This window comes from Mauremys mutica, chromosome 2, assembly GCF_020497125.1.
Source record: "Mauremys mutica isolate MM-2020 ecotype Southern chromosome 2, ASM2049712v1, whole genome shotgun sequence".
Classification (NCBI taxonomy): Eukaryota; Metazoa; Chordata; order Testudines; family Geoemydidae; genus Mauremys; species Mauremys mutica.
In genome coordinates, this window is record NC_059073.1 from 75966874 (window position 1) to 75992706 (window position 25833).

General features: G+C 40.8%; 1 protein-coding gene across 1 annotated transcript in view; it reads left to right on the top strand.

Moving 5' to 3' along the window:
* PRKDC (protein kinase, DNA-activated, catalytic subunit) overlaps positions 1 to 25833 on the top strand; it is a 172306-nt gene that overhangs the window by 32327 nt on the left and 114146 nt on the right. The window contains exons 19-28 of the mRNA XM_045004443.1: positions 597 to 683; positions 2625 to 2744; positions 3167 to 3326; positions 4244 to 4350; positions 6137 to 6227; positions 11495 to 11658; positions 12502 to 12654; positions 14150 to 14257; positions 16082 to 16308; positions 16844 to 16938. Of these exons, the coding sequence (XP_044860378.1) occupies positions 597 to 683; positions 2625 to 2744; positions 3167 to 3326; positions 4244 to 4350; positions 6137 to 6227; positions 11495 to 11658; positions 12502 to 12654; positions 14150 to 14257; positions 16082 to 16308; positions 16844 to 16938 (1312 nt within the window). The remainder of the gene's footprint in view (positions 1 to 596; positions 684 to 2624; positions 2745 to 3166; positions 3327 to 4243; positions 4351 to 6136; positions 6228 to 11494; positions 11659 to 12501; positions 12655 to 14149; positions 14258 to 16081; positions 16309 to 16843; positions 16939 to 25833) is intronic.

A 25833-nucleotide genomic window follows, 5' to 3' on the forward strand; every position in this document is an offset into this window, starting at 1 on the left:
TCAAACTAAGAAGTTTGCCATTGATTTCCACAGAAATTGTGTAGACATTTATGCAGGTTAGCATGAGGGGATTATGCTGTGGTGAGCTGCCTTCTTTTCCTACCCCACTCCCTTTCTAGCCACACCTTTATAAACCTGCAGAGCCATATGTGTACACTAGTCATGGAGAGAATCTTGCTTCTGTTTTCTTTGGTCAGGGGTGATGGGCGGGGAGAGGAAGTGATGCTGCTGCTTAAACTCCTCCATCCACAAGCATATTGATCACTTTGGCTAGTATTTGCATACATTTAGTTGCCTCTGTACCTCAAAGCAGAGAGGATGACTTTGCCTTCAGTCCTTTTTGGTAGTATGTAATGGTGACTTTTGCTGAGAAAAGAGAGTGAACATATATTTTAAGCTTTCACTTTAGCAGATCTGTTAGTATTCAGGCAATAACATATTCTTATCCTGCAGCTTTTTGTTTTGAGCCTGACTTGTGGAACAAGCCTTGATGTCTGTCAGAACATGTACATTTTGTGTATTTTTTTATTATTTATTTATTTATTTATTTAATTTATTTATTATTCATAGCACTGATGATAGTTTCTGTTTGTCAGAGTGTAAGTCCAAAGAGTTACCAAAAATGCCCTGATGACCCTGAGAAGAGCTCTTGCTTTGCACTATTTGCAAAATTTGGAAAAGAGGTAAACCATTTTCCTTGTTAGGCTTTTATTACTATATCAATATAAACTGTTATTTCCAGTACAGAATTTCTAACAGTAGTATCTTTTTGACTTTTGTCTCCATCATAACACAGCATTATCCCAGCATTTTGGGTTATAAGAGATACTTACTTTACATAAATATGACCATGAGCAGATGTCTTTCCCTGCCTGCTTGCAGGGAAAATACTCTGTAGTCCAAACTTGCTGCCTTTCTGAGGTTTGGTTTCATTCACGTAGAAACAAACAATAAGATCAAATTCAGCTCAAGCCTTCTCCTGACTTGGCTGCTCAGCCGACACCCTAATCTCTTATATATGAGTGGAGAAATAAACCACCTGCCTGAGTAAGTCACCAAAAACACCTTAAAAGTTTCAGGTAGCATCAGCACCTGCTCCCGGACTGGTATGTTTCTGACCGAACAAGGTCATTCCAGTAAGTTGAAGTAATTGTCAGATAACCCAATAGTGCAGTACAATATGATTTCTTTCTTTAAAGTTCCAAAATGACTAGAAGTGATTCTGACTTGGGAGAAAGACATTTACATCCCTTACTCAACTTAAAAAATGTAAAGTTGATTTATTAAACAAATATAACTATTATCATGCCTTTTAGTCCATCCCCCGTAGTAAATTATTAGTGCCAAGAATGAACTTCAGGGAAGGAAATGCTGCTTAGTATAAAATAAATATCAATGCACATCTTCCATTGTTAAATGAAAATAATTAATTCAAAGGGAACAATTGTCATTTCTCTTTTTAAACATGAATGGCAAATTCTACCATACTGCAGTGGAATCATCTCGACAAATCAAAGTACAAGGATGTTTTGCAGTTCCTGAGCTACAACTGCACAGTTACTTCTCAGTTGTGCATTATATATTCCATGATAATATATTCTCTATGTGGCATTCAGATCCTATACCTGGATTTATTGTTTGAGTTTATAGAATGGACCGGTCACAAACTCTCTATTTAAAAATGCTTATTACAAAACAAATGTAAGTTGACATAATGTCAGTTAAAACTCTGGTATTCAAAAATTGACTCAGTCCACCACCTGAGAGAAAACTATGTGAATACATAGGCTTTGTAGTATGCTTATGTATACAGCAAGTTAGGCTTTGTCGGACCAATGGAGAAAGCAGATTCCATAATTAAAATGTAATCTCTGGTCCTAGAGTTTTGTTCAGGAGACAAATTTAACAATATTAAGAGCAAGCACTGTCCTTGAACTTATCTCCTGACTACAGTCAGTTTAAGTTAAGCAGCAGACAAATCATCCAATTACAGTTTTCAAGAGTAGCAGCCGTGTTAGTCTATATCAGCAAAAAGAACAGGAGTACTTGTGACACCTTAGAGACTAACAAATTTGAGTATAAGCTTTCGTGGGCTACAGCCCACTTCACTGGATGCATAGAATGGAACATACAGTAAGAAGATATTTATACATACAGAGAATGATATGCAGTCACAGTATTGATATGACATCATGATGATGACTTGTAATATGGGATAAGAGTGAAATATTTAAAAAGAAAAACACTTAAACATGTGATGTCAGTACAGCCCCTCATTAGAACTAGATTCTTAATTTACTCTTTGAACTTGAAATCATACCAAAACCATGAAACCTCACAAAACCCTCTCTTCCAGTGGGATTTAAAGGTTTTGGTTGATTCTACAGTACCTAAAATACCAACTCTTAAGTACAACTTTTACTCTCAAGATATTTTCTGCGCTGATATTAATTTCTGTTATCCTACCCTTTATGTTCTAATCAGTAAACAAGATTCCTGTGTTCTATGAATTATATAGCAACATATAGTGATACAGCCAACACTTTCAAGATCCTTTAAAGTTTTATTTACCAACTAAACAAATCTGCTCAATTATTATTGTTTGTTACATTTCTGAATTTTAGGTAACAGCAAAAATGAAACAGTACAAAGATGAGTTGTTAGCATCATGTCTGACCTTTGTACTCTCCTTACCACATGACATCATCATGCTTGATATCAAAGCATACATTCCTGCATTGCAGGTGGGTCAGTGTGATGTACGGTTAACATTCTTTGTTGGCTTTTGTTTTTAAAATCAGTCTTGCAAATTTTTTTAATTGTATATGATTTTTTTTTTGTACGAATAGGTAAGAGATCTTTCACTTTTGCACTAGCATCACCATTGATAAAAGGGTCAATGAGCCAACTTTTTTTGAGAGCTGGTAAATTTGTATGGCTACTACGTGATGTTTGCAGCTCCACCTGAAGGTCCTGAAGGCGTTCTAATGTTGTAATGTAGTAAAATAAATGTTTTTGGTACATTAGCATGTCAGCTGTTAGGGAGCTAAAGATATAAAAGGAAATTATATTTATTGTGTTATAATTTACTCATAAAGCTATTTTTTCTTTAAATCTTAGTATTGATTCCCAAAATATTTAATAGCTTTGTTGGCTTAATATGTAGAATGCATTTAAGCTGGGCCTCAGCTATACCCCAATGGCTGATGCGGGGCTGGATGCCCTGGAAGACTGGTCAGCTCGCATTCCCAAACATTTAATGCAGCCTTACTACAAGGATGTCCTGCCTCTCTTTGATGGCTATTTGAAAACCACTGGATTGGCAGGTATGTGGTAGAAAACATTGATAGTGTAGAAATATAGAGTTGGGGACATTTGCAAGCTTTACTATATTCAAGTATAACTAATAATAAAAAATTCAGTAGAGCCTGAGGGTGCGGATGTAGGATACTTGCAGCTTATTGTAGAAACTCTTGCATGTGGAATATTAAGAGATTATTCTACAACCAAGAATTGTGCTTTTTTTTTTTCCCCCCAACTGAGAGAGATTAGTGACTGCTGCAAGTAGAATCCCAACAGTAGTAAATGGTATCAATTTATATGTGCCATCCTTCAGATTGTTTTCAGCAGTAGCTAACAGGACAATAACTACTGTATTACCCCTAGTATATTGTGGTAAGTTTTGTGATGTTAGTGGGAGTTCTGTGCACCCGTGAGTGGGTCGTAACCCCTGTTGTCTGGTCTTCAGTTCCAGCTATAATAACTGGCTTTTTCAGTGCTCATAGCCCAAGTAAAAGGCCCATATCGGATGGTGATATTTTACCTGTACCGACACCCCAATTAGCTGTTGTGTAATAATAATTTCTGAAAAATTATCAGAGCTTCTTCATGGCCAGTCTTGTGCCACCCTGTAAATTGCTTGGTGGGGGGAGGGGGGATTTATGTTGCAGAGAATGGCTATTGCCCTTCTCTCTGCACCTCACAAGTTCAAGCAAATTCTGTTTTCAGCTCACCCACGCTCCCAATGCTTGATGACAATAGTCCCACTGTCTCCTTTCTGGTGTTAAGTTTCCTTTGAGTCAGCTTAAAGTTGTTTCCGTAACATGAAGAGTTTTTCCATGTCTGAGATCTGAAAAGGAAACTTAATTTTTGCAAAATCACTTTTAAGAGAATAAATTCAGTAGGATTTGAGGGTGGGTGAGTACAGTATGTGGGCATTAATAAGCTGCTTCTTGTTGATCAGATGAATCCCAGAATAATTGGGAAGTGAGGAAGCTTTCTCGTGCAGCCCAGAAAGGGTTTAACAAAGTTGTGATACAGCGTCTGAAAAAAGCAAAGACCCTTTCATTGGTAAATAAATCCTTCCCTTTCTCTATTGAAACTGACATTAAAATTTCTGTTCTGCTCAGCTTTCAAAACCAAAGAGTATTATATTATACCTTTTCAGAAGTAGATGTGAAAATACACTGTGTATATCTTAATCAGAATGCATATTATTTGCTTGCAGTTACTGCATATAACCATGAATTCTCTCATTTTTCTTAGTGACATTTCAAGTACTTTTTTTCTTGTGTATATAATATGAGGCCTGACTGAAATATTGAATAAACTGATGTTTGTGAGATGCCTTCCAAAATCAGATGCTGCACATATAGGCTTGTGAACAGGGCCCTTGATTGTGGAAATCACTTCTTGCCACAGAATTGGGCTCAAGAATTTAAGCATTTATTTTTTTAAAATATGCTTCTGGCCCATACGATTGCAGAGTAAATCTTGGGTACAAATTGATACAGAGATGTCTTCATAAATCTGCGGACAACTAGGAACAGTAGTACTGAGAGATGAACTGTCCCACTCATCTCAATGAGATATTAACTCTGAAACATAAACTTGATAATCTGTGGCATATTGAAAATGTGCAGCAGTATGAAATAATTGGAATTGAATGTCACATGAGTAATGCAGGGGTTAGTTAATTGATTGTGGTGCTTAACTTTATGTATTTCAGTAAAATAATAAAAAAAGCCCTACAGAATAAAAATGTATCTAAAACTACTTCAGAATTTCCAGAACATCCACCAGACTGCTGATAATTTACATCCAGTTTGCTGCAAAGTACCAGAGGCCTTGCTCATAAGAAGTATCTGATATTTTCCTGACTGGCACTCAAGCCACACTAAAATCAGAATCTGGTTTTACAGTGGTTCTGAATGGTACTTTGTAGATATTTATTTTGTATCCTATCCAAAACTTAATTGAAACTCATGAAAGTCAGGCATATCACTCATCCAACCCAGGGGCATCTCTCTCACTTTAGAAAACATTGGCATAGTTTAATTTATGTGTAATTTAATTTGTGCAACTTAATGTATAAACTACCTGGAAGGAGACGGTTTTAAGTATGTAAACAATAGCTAATCCTAGTTCTGTATGCAGTGTTGTAACCGTGTCAGTCCCAGGGTATTAGAGAGACAAGGTGTGTGAGGTAATATGTTTTATTATTCTCTGTGTTGCTCGAAAGCTGGTCACTCACCAACAGAAGTTGGTCCAGTAAAAGATATTCCCTCATCCGCTTTGTCTTTCTATTTGTGCAGATCGTGTCAAATCCAGCAGTTTATGAACAAAGCCAGTTAGTTTATACATTAAATGAATTTACGTCATTGTTGGCTGTTGGGTACTCAGCACTTCTGAAAATCAAGCATATGCCTAAATATGGATTTAGGAGCCTAACTTTAAACCCCTATTTAAAAAAAAACATCTTGTTTTGTGAAATTCTGCACACAACAATGTATTCTGTAGGCATGTGATATTCCTGTGCAGAATGAAGGCACGTGTGTCACAAAATTATTTTACCCTTTCTGCAGAAATTGCCACTAAAGTGTCACAAAATATGGTGACTGTTTTGCTGCCTTCAGAATAAATCTAATAGGGAGAGGAACTGCGTATGGAGCCAATAAAAATAAAATGCTTTCCAGTGCTTCTCTGTGTCTTACTGAGTCTCAAGAATTCCCCTCCCCCGCTCAACTGTTTTAACTTTAAGATTCTAATCCTGTGTCCACTTATATTTGTAAAGTTACACATATGCATGAGTTGCCCCACTGTCTTCACTTTTCTAATGATATCTTGAATTATCCAGGAAGATCATCTATCCTTGGAAGCTGTAAGAACTAGAGTGGTACGGCTTCTTGGATCTTTGGGAGGGCAAATCAATAGAAATTTACTTACAGGTGAGTGTCCAAAAATATTAAACACTTCTGTGCTTTCTCTCATTTACAACTGACTTTAAATGCAAGTTCATAAATGTTGTTATCCTTTTATGAAATAAGGTGACCTTACCAAATAAAAACTATTTTAGTAGGCTGGTTCCATTTTGTTAAGCTTTTCAGTTCACAAGAACAAAGCAAAACCTACTGTGGAACAATAAGTGAGGTGCAGTTCCCAGCTTGAGTAGACATATATGCATGATCTCTGCTCAAACTAGCATGCTAAAAATAGAAGTGTGATTGCGGCAGTACAGGTGGTGGCTTGGGCTAGCCATCCGAGTATGTATCTAGGGCCTCAGTCAGCGTTGTACTTGTGGCTAGCTTGAGCCACCATGGCCATGTTGGTGTTTTTAATACATAAGCTTGACCAGAGCTAGTGCATTTGTTTATCTGAGCTGGAAATTACACCTCTCAGCTTGCAGTGTAGACAGGGTCTGCTAACAGGGAGTTTCGCAAGGGAGTTCAGAAGGGGAGTGAGAAGGGAGCGGGGGTTCCTTGCTGGTTCTATCTGTTTCCCTTTATTCCCCTTAAAACCTATAAGCCAAACTACATTCAAAACTTCTTGCTTTAAACAACCCTTTCATTAACTAGGAGACAATGCTGGCAGAAGCCCAGCTGCAGAGTGGGGGCTATCCAGTTTATTGCACTGAGTGCATGTATGATTACCTGCCATGTGGGTGGATGGCATATGTGTGCATTCGGTGCAAGGCGCTCCTGGCCGTCAGAGACCATGTGCGGACTTTGGAGGCCAGGGTGATGGAACTGGAGGAGCTAAGAGAGGCAGAGAGGTATATTGAGGCTTTCCGGGACACTGTAGAATTGTCCCACCTCCGGTCAGGCAGCCCCTGCACTGTTGAGGAGGATGAAAGGCCCAGGGAAGCAGAGCAGTCAAGGGGAGCAGAGGGAAACCTTCCCATAGTTGGGACCCTCCTTCCAGATGGTGCTGAGGTTGCCTCTCGCATTGAGGTTACCTCTCCGGGGGAGGGAACTCCAGTCGCTAGGAAAAGGCAGGTGTTAATAATGGAAGATTCGATCATTAGAAATGTAGATAGCTAAGTTTGTGATAACTGGGAGAGCCGTATGGTGACTTGCCTGCCTGGTGCGAAGGTTGCGGATCTCTCGAGGTATTTAGACAGACTTATGTGTAGTGCTGGGGAGGAGCCGGTGGTCGTGGTACATGTAGGTACCAGTGACATAGGGAAGGGTAGGAGAGATGTCTTGGAGGCCAAATTTAGGTTGCTAGGGAAGAGACTGAAATCCAAGACCTCTGTGGTGGCATTCTCAGAAATGCTCCCAGTTCCATGCGCAGGGCCAGGTAGGCAGGCAGAGCTTCAGCGTCTCAATGCGTGGATGAGACGATGGTGTAGAGAGGAGGGGTTTACATTCATTAGGAACTGGGGAAACTTTTGGGATGGGGGGAGCCTATACAGGGGAGATGGGCTCCACCTAAACCAAAGTGGAACCAGACTGCTGGCACTAAACATTAAAAAGGTTGTAGAGTAGTTTTTAAACTAGGAGATGGGGGAAAGCCGACTGCTGCAGAGGAGCGTGTGGATCGGACAGAGACTTCTCTTAGGGGAAAGTCTAATGATAGAGAATCTCCAGGTTATAGTCAGGAGTAGAGGATGGAAGAGGATAATGTAAGGGCCAGATCAGATGATAAACAGTCACATAAAAAAGATTCTGATTCATCAGAAAAGGGCAGACAAATAAACAGTGACAAGTTTTTAAAGTGCTTGTACACAAATGCTAGAAGTCTTAAAAAATAAGATGGGTGAACTAGAGTGCCTTGTAATAAAGGAGGATATTGATATAATAGGCATCACAGAAACCTGGTGGACTGAGGACAATCAATGGGACACAATCATTCCGGGGTACAAAATATATCAGAAGGACAGAACAGGTCGTGTGTGGGGGGGAGGAGAGTGTCACTATATGTGAAAGAAAATGTAGAATCAAATGAAGTAAAAATCTTAAGTGAATCCACATGTTCCATAGAATCTCTATGGATAGAAATTTCATGCTCTAATAAGAATAGAACATTAGAGATCTATTATCGACCACCTGACCAGGACAGTGATAGTGATGATGAAATGCTATCAAAATTAAGAACTCAATAATAGTGGGGGATTTCAATTATCCCCGTATTGACTGGGAAAATTTCACTTCAGGACGAAATGCAGAGATAAAATTTACCGATACTTTAAATTACTGCTTCATGGAGCAGCTGGTACAGGAACCCACAAAGGGAGAGGCAACTCTAGACTTAGTCCTGAGTGGAGCGCAGGAGCAGGTCCAAGAGGTAACTATAACAGGACCGCTTGGAAATAGTGACCATAATATAATAATATTCAACATCCCTGTGTGGGAAGAACATCTCAACAGCCCAACACTGTGGCATTTAATTTCAAAAGGGGAAACTATGCAAAAATGAGGGGGTTAGTTAAACAGAAATTAAAAGGTACAGTGACTAAAGTGAAATCCCTGCAAGCTGCATGGGTGCTTTTTAAAGACACCATAGTAGAGGCCCAACTTCAATGTATACCCCAAATTAAGAAACAGAGTAAAAGAATTAAAAAATTGCCACCGTGACTTGACTTAACCATGTAAAAGAAGCAGTGAGAGATAAAGACTTCCTTTAAAAAGTGGAAGTCAAATCCTAGTGAGGCAAATAATTTGGCAGCATTTATGCTACTTTCTAAGTGCAAGAATGTAATAAGAAAAGCCGAAGAGGAGTTTGAAAAACGGCTAGCCAAAAACTCCAAAGGTGGTAATAAAATGTTTTTTAAGTACATCAGAAGCAGGAAGCCTGCTAAACAACCAGTAGGGCCCCTTGTTGATCGAGATACAAAAGGAGCTCTTAAAGACGATGAAGTCATTGCGGAGAAACTAAATGGATTCTTTGCTTCAGTCTTCACGGCTGAGGATGTTAGGGAGATTCCCAAACCTGAGTCGGCTTTTGTAGGTGACAAATCTGAGGAACTGTCACAGATTGAAGTGTCACTAGAGAAGGTTTTGGAATTAATTGATAAACTTAACATTAACAAGTCACCGGGACCAGATGGCATTCACCCAAGAGTTCTGAAAGAACTCAAAATGTGAAGTTGCGGAACTATTAACTAAGTTTGTAACCTGTCCTTTAAATCAGCTTCTGTACCCAATGACTGGAAGTTAGCTAATGTAACGCCAATATTTAAAAAGGACTCTAGAGGTGATCCCGGCAATTACAGACCGGTAAGTCTAACGTCGGTACCGGGCAAATTAGTCGAAACAATAGTTAAAAATAAAATTGTCAGACACATAGAAAAACATAAACTGTTAAGCAATACTCAACGTGGTTTCTGTAAAGGACAATCATGTCTTACTAATCTATTAGAGTTCTTTGAAGGGGTCAACAAACATGTGGACAAGGGGGATCCGGTGGACATAGTGTACTTAGATTTCCAGAAAGCCTTTGAGAAGGTCCCTCACCAAAGGCTCCATAAATTAAGCTGTTATGGGATAAAAGGGAAGGTCCTTTCATGGAGTGAGAACTGGTTAAAAGACAAGGAACAAATGGTAGGAATTAATGGTAAATTCTCAGAATGGAGAGGGGTAACTAATGATATTCCCCAAGGGTCAGTCCTTGGACCAATCCTATTCAATTTATTCATAAATGATCTGGAGAAAGGGGTAAACAGTGAGGTGGCAAAGTTTGTAGATGATACTAAACTGCTCAAGATAGTTAAGACCAAAGCAGATTGTGACGAACTTCAAAAAGATCTCACAAAACTAAGTGATTGGGCAACAAAATGGCAAATGAAATTTAATGTGTATAAATGTAAAGTAATATAAAGCAGTCGTTTAAAGTATCGAGAAATTTTGTCTCAGCATTTTGTCCTGAGGTGACTTGTTCCCAGTCAATATGGAGCTAATTGAAATCCCCCACTGTTATTGAGTTCTTAATTTTGATAGCCTCTCTAATTTCCCTTAGCATCATCATCACTATCACTGTCCTGGTCAGATGGTCGATAATAGATCTCTAATGTTCTATTCTTATTAGAGCATGAAATTTCTATCCATAGAGATTCTATGGAACATGTGGATTCACTTAAGATTTTTACTTCATTTGATTCTACATTTTCTTTCACATATAGTGACACTCTCCTTTCCTTCCCTTCCTCTCCCCCCCCCCCCCCGGCACTACCTGTTCTGTCCTTCTGATATATTTTGTACCCCGGAATGATTGTGTCCCATTGATTGTCCTCAGTCCACCAGGTTTCTGTGTTGCCTATTATATCAATATCCTCCTTTATCACGAGGCACTCTAGTTCACCCATCGTATTATTTAGACTTCTAGCATTTGTGTACAAGCACTTTAAAAACTTGTCACTGTTTATTTGTCTGCCCTTTTCTGATGCGTCTGATTCTTTATGTGAATGTTTCTTGTCTGATCTGGCCCTTACATTATCCTCTTCCATCCCCTCCTCCTGACTAAAACCTAGAGACGTACCCAAAAAGGTCACCTAGCCCCCAATCATGCAAAGCCTTACACATATAATTCACTTTATACATGGAATTGGTCCTTTTGATGACTATTAATGGGAAACTGACTGTACAAAGTGAAGTCGGACTCAGTTTTTGCTGCCTCCCATTTACCCCTTCCACTCCCCGGGTTAACTATCATTTTCTCTTTTAGTTGTAGACATTTTAGGGTCATATCTTGTAACTGGATCCACATGTTTAGACCCTATACTCACACTGAATCCTGTTTGAAATTAGTCAGTTTCTGTGCATTTCCAAGGATCTGCCTGCCTGGATCCGTTTGTAAAATCCCACCTCTAAGCGTTGCTTGTAACAGTAGCAGACCAAAACAATCCATACTGGACTTTTGAGAGAAGTGTTCTGAAACAAGCATGCTCCAATATGTTCCAAATTTATAAACTACTCTGAAATTACCTCTGTTGGAGTTGGATAGTAATGCTGTCTTGTGAAAAGTTGACAGCAGTTACTCTTTCTCCAAGTGACAGTGGAGCTGTTTTTCTGTGAAAGTGAGACCACTATTATTCTGACAAGTACCTTGATTAGCTAGGTATTGTGATGCACCCCTTGTTTGAAGTTGGAGGGGTTAGTTAAAAAACTCTATCAAAGTGCCTGAAAATCTCAGTTCTTTATGACTTATGTTTGATTTTATCTTGTTAGTTGCATAGCATAAAGCTTATTTTTGTTTTGCTTTCTTCCTAATATACTAGCTGCTTCTGCAGAAGAGATGATGAAGAAATTTGTGTCCTGGGACACTGAGAAGCACCTGAGCTTTGCTGTACCCTTTGCAGACATGAAGCCAGTCATCTACTTGGATTTGTTCTTGCCTCGTGTGACTGAATTAGCTCTATCTGCTAGCGACAGGCAGACTAAAGTATTGCCATTTTTCTGTTTGTTTTCATTATTAAATAATTGTCAGCTAATGCTTGTAAAAGATCTACTTCCTTTGTGAAGGCACTTCTGTTTTTGACTAAATCTTAGACTGTAACATGGATCCTTGATGCAGCTCTATAATCATGTTGCTCTCCACGCTACAAAATAAGAAGTTATAGAACATAGATCCTTCGAACTGTATTGTACAGCCATGTGCTTCCATGGTTAAACTTGTAGTGAAAATGAGGGTTTAAGGTGGCTTTCTTTTTGTGTTATCTGGCCTCCTTCCCTGGCATAATATGCAAGCTTGTATTTTACCTCTTTATTGGCCCCAGTGCAGGAAAATAATTAAGGACATGCTTAAGTTCTTTGCTGGGTTGGGATCATGGTTTTCAAAGAAAGACGAGGCCAGTAGGAATCCGGCAATGCATGGCTATGAATGGTTTTCAGTAATGTGTTTTCTCCAGGTCATAAATTCGAAAGCCAGAAGGGACCATTGTGATAATTTAGCCTGACCTCCTGTATAACACACAGGCCATAGAACGTCCCCAAAATAATTCTTAGAATGTATCTTTTACAAAAACATCCAAAACCCCCCAATTGTGCACAATGAAATGGGAAGCAATAACTTGCTATGAAAAACTGGGATAGTATCTGAATTACTTCGTGAGCACAGCATTGAAGTACTTCTTAGTGCCATATTTGTTGCTAGTATGAGGATGCAGTATGGATCAAAACAAGTTCATTAGCATTTATTAGTGACAATAATTTCCCTTGCCCCCATTCCTTGCTTGTGTAAGTAACTGGTACATAACAAAAAAGGCTGATCAAACCTTTATTGCAGGTTGCAGCATGTGAGCTCTTGCATAGCATAGTTATGTACATGTTGGGGAAAGCATCTCAAATGCCAGATGGACCTCCAGGTTCCCCACCCATGTATCAGCTGTATAAACGAATGTTTCCTGTACTGCTTCGGCTTGCCTGCGATGTAGACCAGGTAAATACATTTATTTGTTTGTGCTTCCTACTGAAGCTCACACTTTGTACTGTTATATCTTAGAAAATTCCTTTTTAGCTTGGTTAAAAGCATCTAAACTTTGGAATACATTTATTACATGATGTAAAACATTATGGCACAAGCTGCTGTTTTATTTATTTATTTAATAAATACTTTTGTTTACTGAGATCCTTATTCTCCAAGCTTCCAAAGTGTAAGACAGAAGCTTCCTAGAAAAGTCCAGTGATGGACTGCAATACAGATTAATTCACAGGAGTATCATTAAAGGAACAGTCTTCTCTGATTCATTCTAAGAGTTTTCCAAAGTAGGAGTTCTTGATTTCTATAGCAAAATAAGTTAATTTTGGGAGGGGGGAATTAATCATTCCAAATACAGAGTTAGTGTACAGCTGCCATGCTCCAGAGAAAAAATACATGAGGCACAATTTGTGATATTTGTTATCTGGTGGTAGTGATATACATAGAAGCACACAGAATTATAACACCCTCCAGCCAAAGATCTTGAAGCATATTAACCTTCACATCCCTTGTAGGAAGGTATTATCATCCTCATCTTACAGATGGGGAAGCTGAGTCACACAGAGATTTAAAATAACTGAACATATAAGGTTTTTCAGTTTCTGAAATGTTTCATCCTATAAAGGAATTATGTCTTCCACCAGCTGAGTGTCTCTTCCAGTGCACCAAAATAAAAAGATTAGACATCAAGTCTAACTAATTGCTGGTGTAAATGTGGGTACAGCTCCTCTGAAGTGAGTGGTGATGTGCCCAATTATAGCTATGCAAGTCTGAAGTTAGTGTGCCTGGGGCCAATATGGCATCCTCAGTCTGTGTGACGTTTTCTCTATTTTGAGATCAAATAGACTTTGCATTTTGAAAAATATGTAGAAAATGACTATACCAATTGAAGTAAACCCCTCTTTGCAGACATTGATCTACATTAATTACATCAAGGTTGAATTTGGCACATTTAAGTTCTTTAAATGCTCTTTTATGTCAAGATGTCAATATTTGGTAATATTTGACATTCCAATAAGAGTGTTAAAATCCAACAACATGTTAAATAGTAAGGCTAAAAAGATGCTAACCCCTCTCCCCCCCAAACTGAGTATGGTTTAAAAACCAGATAAATTACTTACCTGCCTTCCTTTCAAAGGCTGGTTGTATGCACCAGTGTCAACCAGAAGGTTGTGGTGTGTGATGTCACTATGAGAGTGAGAATGAGCTTGGTGAGCTCTTGGCTTTGAGGACCTGAAAAGGGAAAACAGATTCTTGATGATTCCCAGTCAAATGCTTCTTTTGTCCTTGCTGTTGGATAGATGAACCTATAATTATGAAGTTATTGGCTTTTCACTCATTCACTTTTTACAGACTCCTCTTTTTTTTTAAATGTTTTTTTTCATTGTCAAATGAAAACAAACTAGAATATAAATATATATTTTAACCTAGTGGGTGGTGGTTTTCATCTCTTCAGGTAACAAGGCAGTTGTATGAGCTTCTAGTCATGGAATTGATTCACTGGTTCACCAACAACAAAAAATTTGAAAGTCAGGACACAGTAGCATTGCTGGAAGCTATTCTGGTAGGAAGTTGGTTTCTCTTTTTGTTGTTGTTTTGTTTTGTTTTGTTTTTTGTTGTTCTTGTGTGATGTCTTTTAAAAAGTAAAGTATGATCTGCTAAAGGAACTCTAACAACAAATATACACATTTTACAGACCTTCTTCTCATGTAAAGAAGAAATCCAATTTATTACTTTCTTCCGTAAGCCATCTTTATTCATTATTACACTTCTACCCTGATATAACGCGATCTGTTACAACAAGAATTTGGACATAACGCGGTAAAGCAATGCTCCTGGGGGGCGGGGCTGCGCGCTCCGGCAGATCAAAGCAAGTTCGATATAACTTGGTTTCACCTGTAACACGGTAAGATTTTTTGGCTCCTGAGGACAGCGTTATACTGGGGTAGAGGTGTACTTACTTTTATGTTGGGCTTTATACTCCTGTGAATCCTTCATCTTTTTTTTTCACTTGACAATCTCTAAAGTCAAGTATCTTGAAAATTAGCAAGCATATTGTTAATCTTGGAAAGATCCTAGCTATCCTTTTCATGATCAGTGTGTACAAGAAAGTACTAAAATACCGTTTTGTATAGGCTGTTTGAAAGTTTTCTACAGTTGTTATTCAGGCAAAAGTTTAACTACTTTTTGCACCATACTGATTAATTAAAAGTTATCACAGTGGTCAGGTGAATGGAATTGTTAACCAAAAGAACTTTTTCTCCCATTTGTTGGGTATTCAGCTGAAATAGGTATTAAACAAAAATACCACCCAGAAATCGTCTGGTTAAATACCCTTTTTCCATTTGGCTCTTAGTATATACTTCATTAATACTGTGATGTCATTGTACTAGTTCTCCAGTTTTTTATAAACTTCCAGGGGCAAAATGGGTAGACAAGACTCTGCATTTCAAATAGAAACTACAAGCAGAAAAAAAATCTTAATTATTTTCGCCCCAAACAAACAAAATGCCAGATACCTTTATATATTGTAAAGATAAAAAAGGGGACCAACCTCCCTTCCCTTTGTAGATGATCTGTGAAGTACTGTCTTAATGCAGGAAGTCAGTTTAGACTGGTCAAAGGGTATTGTGTCTGGATGACTTCAATAAGGAATTTTACTTTTAATCTAATAAAAGCTTACTCACATGCACCAATTTTCTCCTCCCTGCCCCCTCATGCGCAAACCTTTTGTTTGTTTGTTTATTAATTAATTTATTTATTTATTGAGCCATTTATACTGTGCATTATTTTTTCTTTATGCTTATTCTTATATTTATGTCCATTGGAATAATGCATGATATTTAGCACTTATATCTGAGGTTCTCAAAGCCCTTCACAAACATTAATTGAATAGATCTCATCTTCCCTACGAGATGATTCTGATAAATATTGTGCCCTTCTTAAAGATGGGAAGATTGAGGCTTGGAAGTTAACTTGCCCAAAGTCATGCAGCAAGCCTCTGACAGCACCAAGTTTAGAACCTTGTTCTGACTGTCTAATCTAATTTTTCTAGGTTCTTATCAGATGCCTGTTACCATAGTATCTGAGCACTTATTAATAAATAAATAAACTTTAATATAAGACAGAGTCTAACAAGTGGCATAGATTTTTTTTTTCCCTCTACCCTGGAAGATTGTTGGAGGCTTTTTCCAGACATCTTTCCAATTCTTCGCTTTATACATTACATTATTCTGTGTCTCACATATCCTTTCATCTGGGCACTAGAGTGAAAGTAGGCCTGTAACGGAGAGGGAGAAACCTACTTTTGTATGAAGTAGAAAACCACAGCAATGCTAGCCTTGAAGCTTATACTTCTTGTAATGAAACAGTCTGCCCTTAATTTCAGGATGGGATAGTGGATCCTGTTGACAGCTCTTTGAGAGACTTCTGTGGTCGGTGTGTTAGAGAATTTATGAAATGGTCCATTAAGCAGACAACGCCACAACAGCAGGAGAAAAGTCCAGTGAACACCAAGTCACTCTTCAAGCGACTGTACAGCCTTGGTCTTCACCCTAATGCTTTGAAGAGGCTGGGAGCAGCGCTTGCTTTTAACAACATCTATAGAGAATTTAGGTGAGCTGAAAACTTGAACAGTAGCTAAGCTAGAGTAAAATAAGCAATGTTAATATACTAGAGGAGAGAGACATTTTGAGAAGAGAACCCAGATTTTTATCCACTTACACTGATGTTGCTTGATGCTGACCATTAATATGTAAAGAAGCTGTATCAATGGACCTCTTAAGACCAAATACTGTGAGTGAAATTCACTTGACTCTCAGAGAGCCTAAATATTTAGGTTCTATGTGGGGTGGAGAGCAGTGAGGCTCCCACTTTCCATCCCAAAGCCAGATAAGAATGATAAGTTATTAGTTTTTTGTTTTTGTTTTTAAAGTACCACTTTTAATGATGGCTAAGTAATTTTTCTCATTTGCTAATAATGGTCTAAAATATTTTTGCAGTCTGTTAAGAAGTTTCTTTGTTCATTTGAAATGTGGCACTATTTTGTTTAACTTATTTCTAAATTTCATATTTGAGTTTCATATTCACTTGTCTATTGCTACTCCTATTCATGCTTCTTAGCATATTTGCTCTGTTCCTCATTTTTTAGGGAAGAAAATTCTCTAGTAGAACAATTTGTGTTTGAAGTATTGGTTGTGTATTTGGAAAGTCTGGCCTTGGCCCATACAGATGAGAAGTCACTAGGTGAGTTGAAACTGATTTATTGTGAAATGAAACGAATAACCCATCCCATCTCTCATCCTTTTAGATAGCTAATGAAACAATCTTCAGTAAGCCAAACCATGATATTGAAGTTGTAGGTAAACTACAGTGCAGTTCCCTTCTTACCAGAGGATAAATTATTTTCCATTCTGAGTGCTCCTCATTAAATTGGGTTTCTGATTTACTGACATTTCTGTGCAAATTTCTTAAATGTGTGGGATTTTTATATCTGTATGTAAAATAAATCTGAGTTTTACAGATGTTTTACAACAAAACTTCAAAAAGCTGAGTGATGCTTCTGACCTATAGCTCCTAGTCCCACAGTTACACAAAGTAACAATGGAGCCCAGTGGTTTTTAGAGTTTAAAGGCTATTTTGTAACAAATATGGAGCTCAAAAAACATATTTTTCTGCATTGATGGTGAGGGCTCCACCTACTTAGCAGCAACAAGCCCTCTTATGCTCCCCCATTTGGTTCTGGGAATGGGAATTGTGTGCCTAGTTCATGACCTCTTCCCCAATATTAATTAATAACCTATAGTATTAGATTTACTTGCCTTTTTTCCAGTAGCCCTTTGTCATAGCTTCATAGATTGTAGGGCTGGAAGGGACCTCGAGAGGTCATCGAGTCCAGTCCCCTGCCCTCGTGACAGGACCAAATACTGTCTAGACCATCCCAGATAGACATTTATCTAACCTACTCCTAAATATCTCCAGAGATGGAGATTCCGCAACCTCCCTAGGCAATTTATTCCAGTGTTTAACCATCCTGATAGTTAGGAACTTTTTCCTGATGTCCAACTTAAACCTCTCTTGCTGCAGTTTAAGCCCATTGCTTCTTGTTCTATCCTTAGAGGCTAAGGTGAACAAGTTTTCTCCCTCCTCCTTATGACACCCTTTTAGATACCTGAAAACTGCTATCATGTCCCCTCTCAGTCTTCTCTTTTCCAAACTAAACAAACCCAATTCTTTCAGCCTTCCTTCATAGGTCATGTTCTCTAGATCTTTAATCATTCTTGTTGCTCTTCTGTACCCTCTCCAATTTCTCCACATCTTTCTTGAAATGGGGTGCCCAGAACTGGGCACAATACTCCAGTTGAGACCTAACCAGCGCAGAGTAAAGTGGAAGAATTACTTCTCGTGTCTTGCTCACTTCTTGTGTCTTGCAACCGAGAATCATGTTTGCTTTTTTTTGCAACAGCATCACACTGTCGACTCATATTTAGCTTGTGGTCCACTATACCCCCTAGATCCCTTTCTGCTGTACTCTTTCCTAGACAGTCTCTTCCCATTCTTTATGTCTGAAATTGAGTGTTCCTTCCTAATTGTTGCACTTTGCATTTGTCTTTATTAAACTTCATCCTGTTTACCTCAGACCATTTCTCCAATTTGTCCAGATCATTTTGAATTATGACTCTATCCTCCAAAGCAGTTGCAATCCCTCCCAGTTTAGTATCATCTGCAAACTTAATAAGCGTACTTTCTATGTCAATATCTAGGTCGTTGATGAAGATATCGAACAGAGCCGGTCCCAAAACAGACCCCTGCGGAACCCCACTTGTTATACCTTTCCAGCAGGATGGGGAACCATTTATAACTACTCTCTGAGTACAGTTATCCAGCCAGTTACGCACCCACCTTATAGTAGCCCCATCTAAATTGTATTTGCCTAGTTTATTGATAAGAATATCATGCAAGACCGTATCAAATGCCTTACTAAAGTCTAGGTATACCACATCCACCGCTTCTCCCTTATCCACAAGACTTGTTATCCCATCAAAGAAAGCTATCAGATTGGTTTGACATGATTTGTTCTTTACAAATCCATGCTGGCAATTCCCTATCACCTTACCACCTTCCAAGTGTTTGCAGATGATTTCCTTAATTACTTGCTCCATTGTCTTCCCTGGCACAGAAGTTAAACTAACTGGTCTTTAGTTTCCTGGGTTGTTTTTATTTCCCTTTTTTTTTAGATGGCCCTTTTGCAGTCTTCTGGAATCTCTCCTGTCTGCCATGATTTTCCAAAGATAATAGCTAGAGGCTCGGATATCTCCTCTATTAGCTCTTTGAGTATTCTAGGATGCATTTCATCAGGCCCTGGTGACTTGCAGGCATCTAACTTTTCTAAGTGATTTTTAACTTGTTCTTTTTTAATTTTATCTTCCAAACCTACTCCCGTCCCATTAGCATTCACTACGTTAGACATTCCTTCAGACTTCTCGGTGAAGACCGAAACAAAAGTCATTGAGCATCTCTGCCATTTCCAAGTTTCCTGTTACTGTTTCTCCCTCCTCACTGAGCAGTGGGCCTACCCTGTCCTTGGTCTTCCTCTTGCTTCTAATGTATTGATAAAGTCATCTTGTTTCCCTTTATTCCTGTAGCTAGTTTGAGCTCATTTTGTGCCTTTGCCTTTCTAATCTTGCCCCTGCATTCCTGTGTTGTTTACCTATATTCATCCTTTGTAATTTGTCCTAGTTTCCATTTTTTATATGACTCCTTTTTATTTTTTAGATCATGCAAGATCTCGTGGTTAAGCCAAGGTGGTCTTTTGCCACATTTTCTGTCTTTCCTACCCAGCGGAATAGCTTGCTTTTGGGCCCTTAATAGTGTCCCTTTGAAAAACTGCCAACTCTCCTCAGTTGTTTTTCCCCTCAGTCTTGATTCCCATGGGACCTTACTTATCAGCTCTCTGAGCTTATCAAAATCCGCCTTCCTGAAATCCATTGTCTCTCTTTTGCTGTACTCCCTTATACCCTTCCTTAGAATTGTGAACTCTATGATTTCATGATCACTTTCACCCAAGCTGCCTTCCACTTTCAAATTCTCAACAAGTTCTTTCCTATTTGTTAAAATCAAATCTAGAACAGCTTCCCCCCAGTAGCTTTTTCAACTTTCTGAAATAAAAAGTTGCTTGCAATGCAGTCCAAGAACTTATATAGTCTGTGCCCCGCTGTGTTATTTTCCCAACATATATCTGGATAGTTGAAGTCCCCCATCACCACCAAATCTTGGGCTTTGGATGATTTTGTTGTTTAAAAAAAGCCTCATCCACCTCTTCCACCTGGTTAGGTGGCCTGTAGTAGACTCCTAGCATGACATCACCCTTGTTTTTTTACCCCTTTTTAGCCTAACCCAGAGACTCTCAACACTTCTGTCTCCTATGTCCACCTCAGTCCAGGTGTGTACATTATTAATATATAAGGCAACACCTCCTCCCTTTTCCCCCGTCTATCCTTCCTGAGCAAGCTGTACCCATCCATACCAACATTCCAATCGTGTGTATTATCCCACCAAGTTTTGGTGATGCCAACATCATAGTTGTCTTTATTTATTAGCACTTCCAGTCAACTAATAATGGTTAAAATGTAAAACCAAAACCTTATTTACAAATCTTTCTTTATTTCTTTCAATAAAAAGTTTTTGGTTGTGATATTTTAGTGGGAGTGGCCACGGGAATGTTCATATGGAAAAGAATGAGCTCCTTTGTTGTGTGAGTTGGGTCATGTATGCCAAAGAAATTATCTCTAAATGATGTATACAGGAGGTACGAAAGATGATTTTGTGGCAGAGGCCTGGGAGTCAGGATATGTAGAGGCCTGTGACCTGTCCATGACTTTTTTTACTAAAAATACCAGTGAATAAAACTTGGAGGGGGGGACTGTCCGGGGGGTCCCAAGGGTGCTGGGGAGGGTGGCCCGGCTGCTTGGGGGAGGGTGGGTGGGAGCGCACAGCCTGGGCCTCCTGCTGGTGCTGGGAGGCTGTGGGTGGCAGCATGTGGCACAGGACTCCCACTGGTGCTGGGTGGGCATGGGCAGCGGCCTGGGACCCCTGCTGGTGCAGGGGGGTGTGTGGTTTGGCAGGGCTGGCAGGCTCCCTACCAAGCACTGCGCCTCCCCCCCTGCAGCAGCAGAGTTTTTGGGGTGTGGGAGGGTTTGGGCTATGGGACAGGGTGAGGCAGGCTCTGGGCAGTGCTTACCTGCGGGGCTTCCTGGAAGCGGTGACATCCCCCTCGTTCAGCTGCTAGGTGGAGGCGTTGCCAGGCAGGTCTGTGTGCTGCCTCTGTCTGCAGGCACTGCCCCTGCAGCTCCCATTGGCCGCGATTCCCAACCAATGGGAGCTGCAAAGCCAGCGCTCTGCATCCGCAAAGAGCGCTGCCGCAGAGCTGCCTGGCAACGCCTCCACCTAGCAGCTGAGCGAGGGGGATGTCCAGGTAGCCCCTCAGGTAAGTGCTGCCCAGAGCCCACCTCACCCCGTCCTGTGCCTCTGCCCCCTCCCACACCCAAACTTTGCTGCTGGGGGATGGGTGGGGGGGTCTGGGGTCCCGAGACTGCCCCAGCAGCGGCCGGTGTTGCCCCTGAGTCAGGTGCACCGGACGTTGCAGAAGTCACGGAGGTCACAGAAAGTCATGGAATCCGTGACCATTGTGACAAACTCGCAGCGTTAGTTATAGTGCATCACAAATGGAATATGAGCCAACAGAGTGGTGGTGTGGTGAAAAAGGTAAATGTCACTGTAACATTGTCATATATTAACAGGAGTGTTGTATGTAAGACATAGGAGGTAATTGTTCCACTATATTCAGCATTGGTGAGGCCTCAGCTGGAATGCTGTGTCCAGTTTTGGGCACCATGCTTTGAGAAAGAAGTTAACGAATTGGAGAGAGTCCGGGGGGAACAACATAAATAAGACCTTAGAAAACATGACCTATGGGAAAAGGTTGAAAGAATTGGGTGTATTTACACTCCTGGGGGGATTCTATGCCACTGTGCAATGCAGAATTTGCACAGAATTAATATTCTGTGCAGAATTTCCTTTTCTCTGTAGAATTGGTGCTGCAGACCTGCTGACTGCCACCAGGGGCTGCTGGACCCAGCAGAGCCCAGCTCGCAAATAGAAGACGCTGCTGGCGGGAGGAGACAGAGCTAGAGGGTTCCCAGCAGCTGCAGTTCCCAGCACGCCCTGAAGGAAGCAGGTGGCATGCAGGAAACGCCATACAAGCCCAAGACCCAGTATTAGGCTGTTTCTCCCTTTGCATCCCTGGGCTTTGGGAGGGAAGGGGTGCGAACGTCTAGGCTTGGGGGGCCCTGTGGCTGGGTGCTGTGAGTACGGGTGTCTGAGCTGGGGCGGGGAGGGAGGTACAGCTGAGGTCTGGAGGGAGAGGGTCTGGGTGTCTGGCCCTGCAGCTCAGGGAGGTATGTGTGCAGGTGGCTGGGCTCTGGGAGGGCAGGGGGTACAGAAACAGCAACTGGGCTGTCATAGGGGTTTCTTTAAATTTCTGCTTCTGGGGTAATCTTTTTTGTTGTCTGTATTGTTATATACACATTTGCTGATAGGTATTTTGAAATAAATCACCAGAAATATTGAAACTGATATGATTATATTATGTTATTTTGACAAAATATAAAGAATTTTGCAGAATTTTAAAATATTGTGCACAGAATTTTTAGGCGCAGAATTCCCCCCGAGGGTAATATTTAGTCTAGAGAAGAGAAGGGTGGGGGGCATAAGTCTTCACATATGTACACATTTGTTATAAGTAGGACAAGAACTAATCAGCTTAGTTTGCAGCAAGGGAGATTTATGTTGGATATTAGGGGAGACTTTCAAACTGTAAGGATAGTTGAGCACTGGAGCAGGTTACCTCGGGAGGTTGTGGAATCTCCATCCTTTTGAGGTTTTTAAAAACAGATTAGATTAAAAGCTGTCAGAAATGGCTTAGGTATACTTAATCCTGTCATAGGGTTGTGTGTGTGTGTGTGTGTGTGTGTGTTAGATGACCTCTTGAGATCCCTTCCAGTCCTACATTTCTATGATTACTATGACTCCCAGCTGTTTCACAGGCTTGCTCTGTGACCTTGAGCAAATTATAATAGAAATGCAAAGCCTGATTATTGTTAGGCATGATCCTGCATGTAATCCTCATGGAAATCCCATAACAGAAATACACATTTCTGCAGCTTAAAGTCTCCCACAATTCTGTTATGTCTGGGCTGCTTTCCTTCACTCTGCAGTTTCTGTAGGTGGTTTGAACTCTCAGCACTGCTCATGCTGGCCACGCCCCTTTCTCTTGCTTGCCGCCAGATCTTCTGCCTCTGCAGCAATAGTCAAGCTGTTCATTTTACTCCTGTCCTTTCAATTTATTAGTTATTCAGCCATTTTGGACAGTGACGAGCAGTTTTCTCTTCTTCCGAGCCTCCTCTCCTCCTTTTTGGTTCAGGGTCTGAGCAGCATGATGGTCACAGCCACCTGAAGCCTCTGCTGCAGTGTCTCCAAGCTGAGCTCCTCTGCCCCTTTTTAGGCAGCGCAACGGTGTAAGCACTGGTCTAAATCCAAAAGGATCTAATGTAAGGCAGCTTTCCCAGGCTTAGCTGAAGGTGAATTTTCCAATTATCACAAGATTTCTCTTCTTTGGAGAAAAGTTAGATAAGATAGCAGAAAATGCTGCAAAATCGAAGTAATCTCTTCTCCCTCCACTGAGTGCTCTCAGAAGGGATGCAAACCTGCTTTCAGGCAGAGATGCTCCTTTTGTTCCTGCTCCTCTCAGAAATATCAGAGGGAAGATGTTGCCCTCTAATTCTGAATTGCCTCATATTGTGTTCCTGCTGTAGCTCCCAGCCTGAGATGCTCACAACCAGCCTACTAGCATGCAGGTCACAACCTGAATCTCTGTGTACTAGACAACCCTGGTTCAGCAGCTCTGACCCCAGCAGACTGTCTGCAGCCTCACTGTGGTTTCCACTAGCCTTTGTTACAGCAAGATGACCCCAACATATACTCCCAGTCCCAAATTTCCCCAAAACCATGTGCTCTGTAATGCCCAGCCCTCTCAGACACTTGAGAGACACTGTTTCTCTAAAGCAGGGGTGGCCAGCCTGAGAAGGAGCCAGAATTTACCAATGTACATTGCCAAAGAGCCACAATAATACGTTACCAGCCCCTCATCAGCTCCCCCCAGCACCTCTCGCCCACCTGCAGCCCCGCTGATCAGTGCTTCTCCGCACCTCCTGATCAGCTGTTTCGTGGGATGCAGGAGGCTTGGAGGGGGAGGAGCGAGGGCATAGCAGGCTCAGGGGAGGGGGCGGGAAGGGGTGGAGTGGAGGCAGAGCCATGGGGTGAGCACCAACCCGCCCGCCCCAGCACATTGGAAAGTTGGTGCCTGTAGCTCCAGCCCTGGAGTCAGTGCCTATACAAGGAGCCGCATATTAACTTCTGAAGAGAGGCATGTGGCTCCGGAGCCACAGGTTGACCACCCTGGCTCTAAAGACTCAAAAGCACATCACAGCTTATTAACTTAACTGAGGTGAGTACACCTTCCCTTAAACACAGCATTGAATTCATTTATAGTAAAATTAAGACAAATTTATTAACAATAGGATATAGGTTAAGTGATGCCAGGTAAAAGGAATAAATTTAGAATGGGTTACAAAAAAAAAATGAAAACGTGCACCTAAAGGTCTAAAAGATAGTGTAGTAAGGTACATTCATTGCCTAAGGAGGTTTTTTCACCTATATTCAGTTTCCAGAGACTACTATGAGAGTGCAAAAGGCCAGCTATAGCTCAGTGTCTTCAGCTACCAGTCATCTTGGTCTCATGCGTAGGGATCACTCCAAGGGCAAGGTGATAACATTTGAATTCTCCAGGTCTTCCTCCTGAAAGTATGAGACCACTCTCATGGGTGCATGATGGATCAGGTGCTCAGTTTCCTAACATAATGGACAGCCTCAGGGAGTGTCTGCAAGGCCCCTCCCCCATGTGCCTTCCAGACCCTCTGATTCTTGCAACCAATACCAGTCTGAAGGGTTGGGAAACACATCTGGGACCCAAAACCACACAAGGAATTTGGAGCCCAGGAGAAAGTGACCACCGCATCAGTGTCCTGAAGCTCAGACTGGTCATATTAGCCCTACAAAGGTTCCAGAGCCCCTAGAGGGGAATCACTTTCTGGTTCAGTCAGACAATACTACCATGATCACATATATAAACAACCTAGGAGGCACGAGGAGCTCAGTGCTACACACACGAGTGATGGGAGTAATGAGACAAGCAGAATGCTTTCTCCCTTCCTAAAAGTGATCCATGTGAAAGGAGAGAGGAACTAGAAGGCAGCCTGGCTCAGTAAACACAAAGTCAACAACTTGGATTGGTGCCTGAACTAGGAAGTCTTCAACTTGATTTCTCAGATATTTGGTCTGCCTTCAGCCAACTTGTTTGCAAACCTCAGGAATACAAAGCAATCAAAATACTTCACCAGCGAAACAGACCCCAACTTGATGGGACTAGGTACCCTGTCACACAGATGGCCATAAGGTTTGCTATATGTCTTCCCATCCTTCCAACTCTTAGGGAAAGTGATCTGAACAATAAAGCTGGAGCCAGCAAAGGTAATAATGCTTATTCCCGAATGGCCAAAGGGGCTTTTTTTCCAATATGATAGAGGTGAGACTGGAACTACCGTTACAGCTACCGCTGTGACAAGACATCTTTTTCTAAGATCATTTTCTCCATCCAGACCCAGATCAGCTACAACTAACAATTGAAAGAGGACCATTAACAACACTCGATCTGTCCTCCCAAAGTCATCAAGACATTGCTATTATCTAGGAGAGTCTCTGTGTTAAAGGCTTACTCCTGTATCTGGGCCAAGTTCAGCATTTGATGCCTGGAGCACAGTGTTAGACCCAAGAGATCCAAGGATTCTGGCTATTTTGGACTTCCTCCAAAAGGGTGTGGGTAAAGTGTCTTCTACCCAGTACCATAGCACACCAAGTATCACCCGTCCGCTGTGTTCTATACTCAGGGTCTTTGGGCTCCTTGGCAGAGAACCCCCTACGTATCCAGGTTTCTCATAGCAGTCAAACTGATCAGGCCATTGTCAA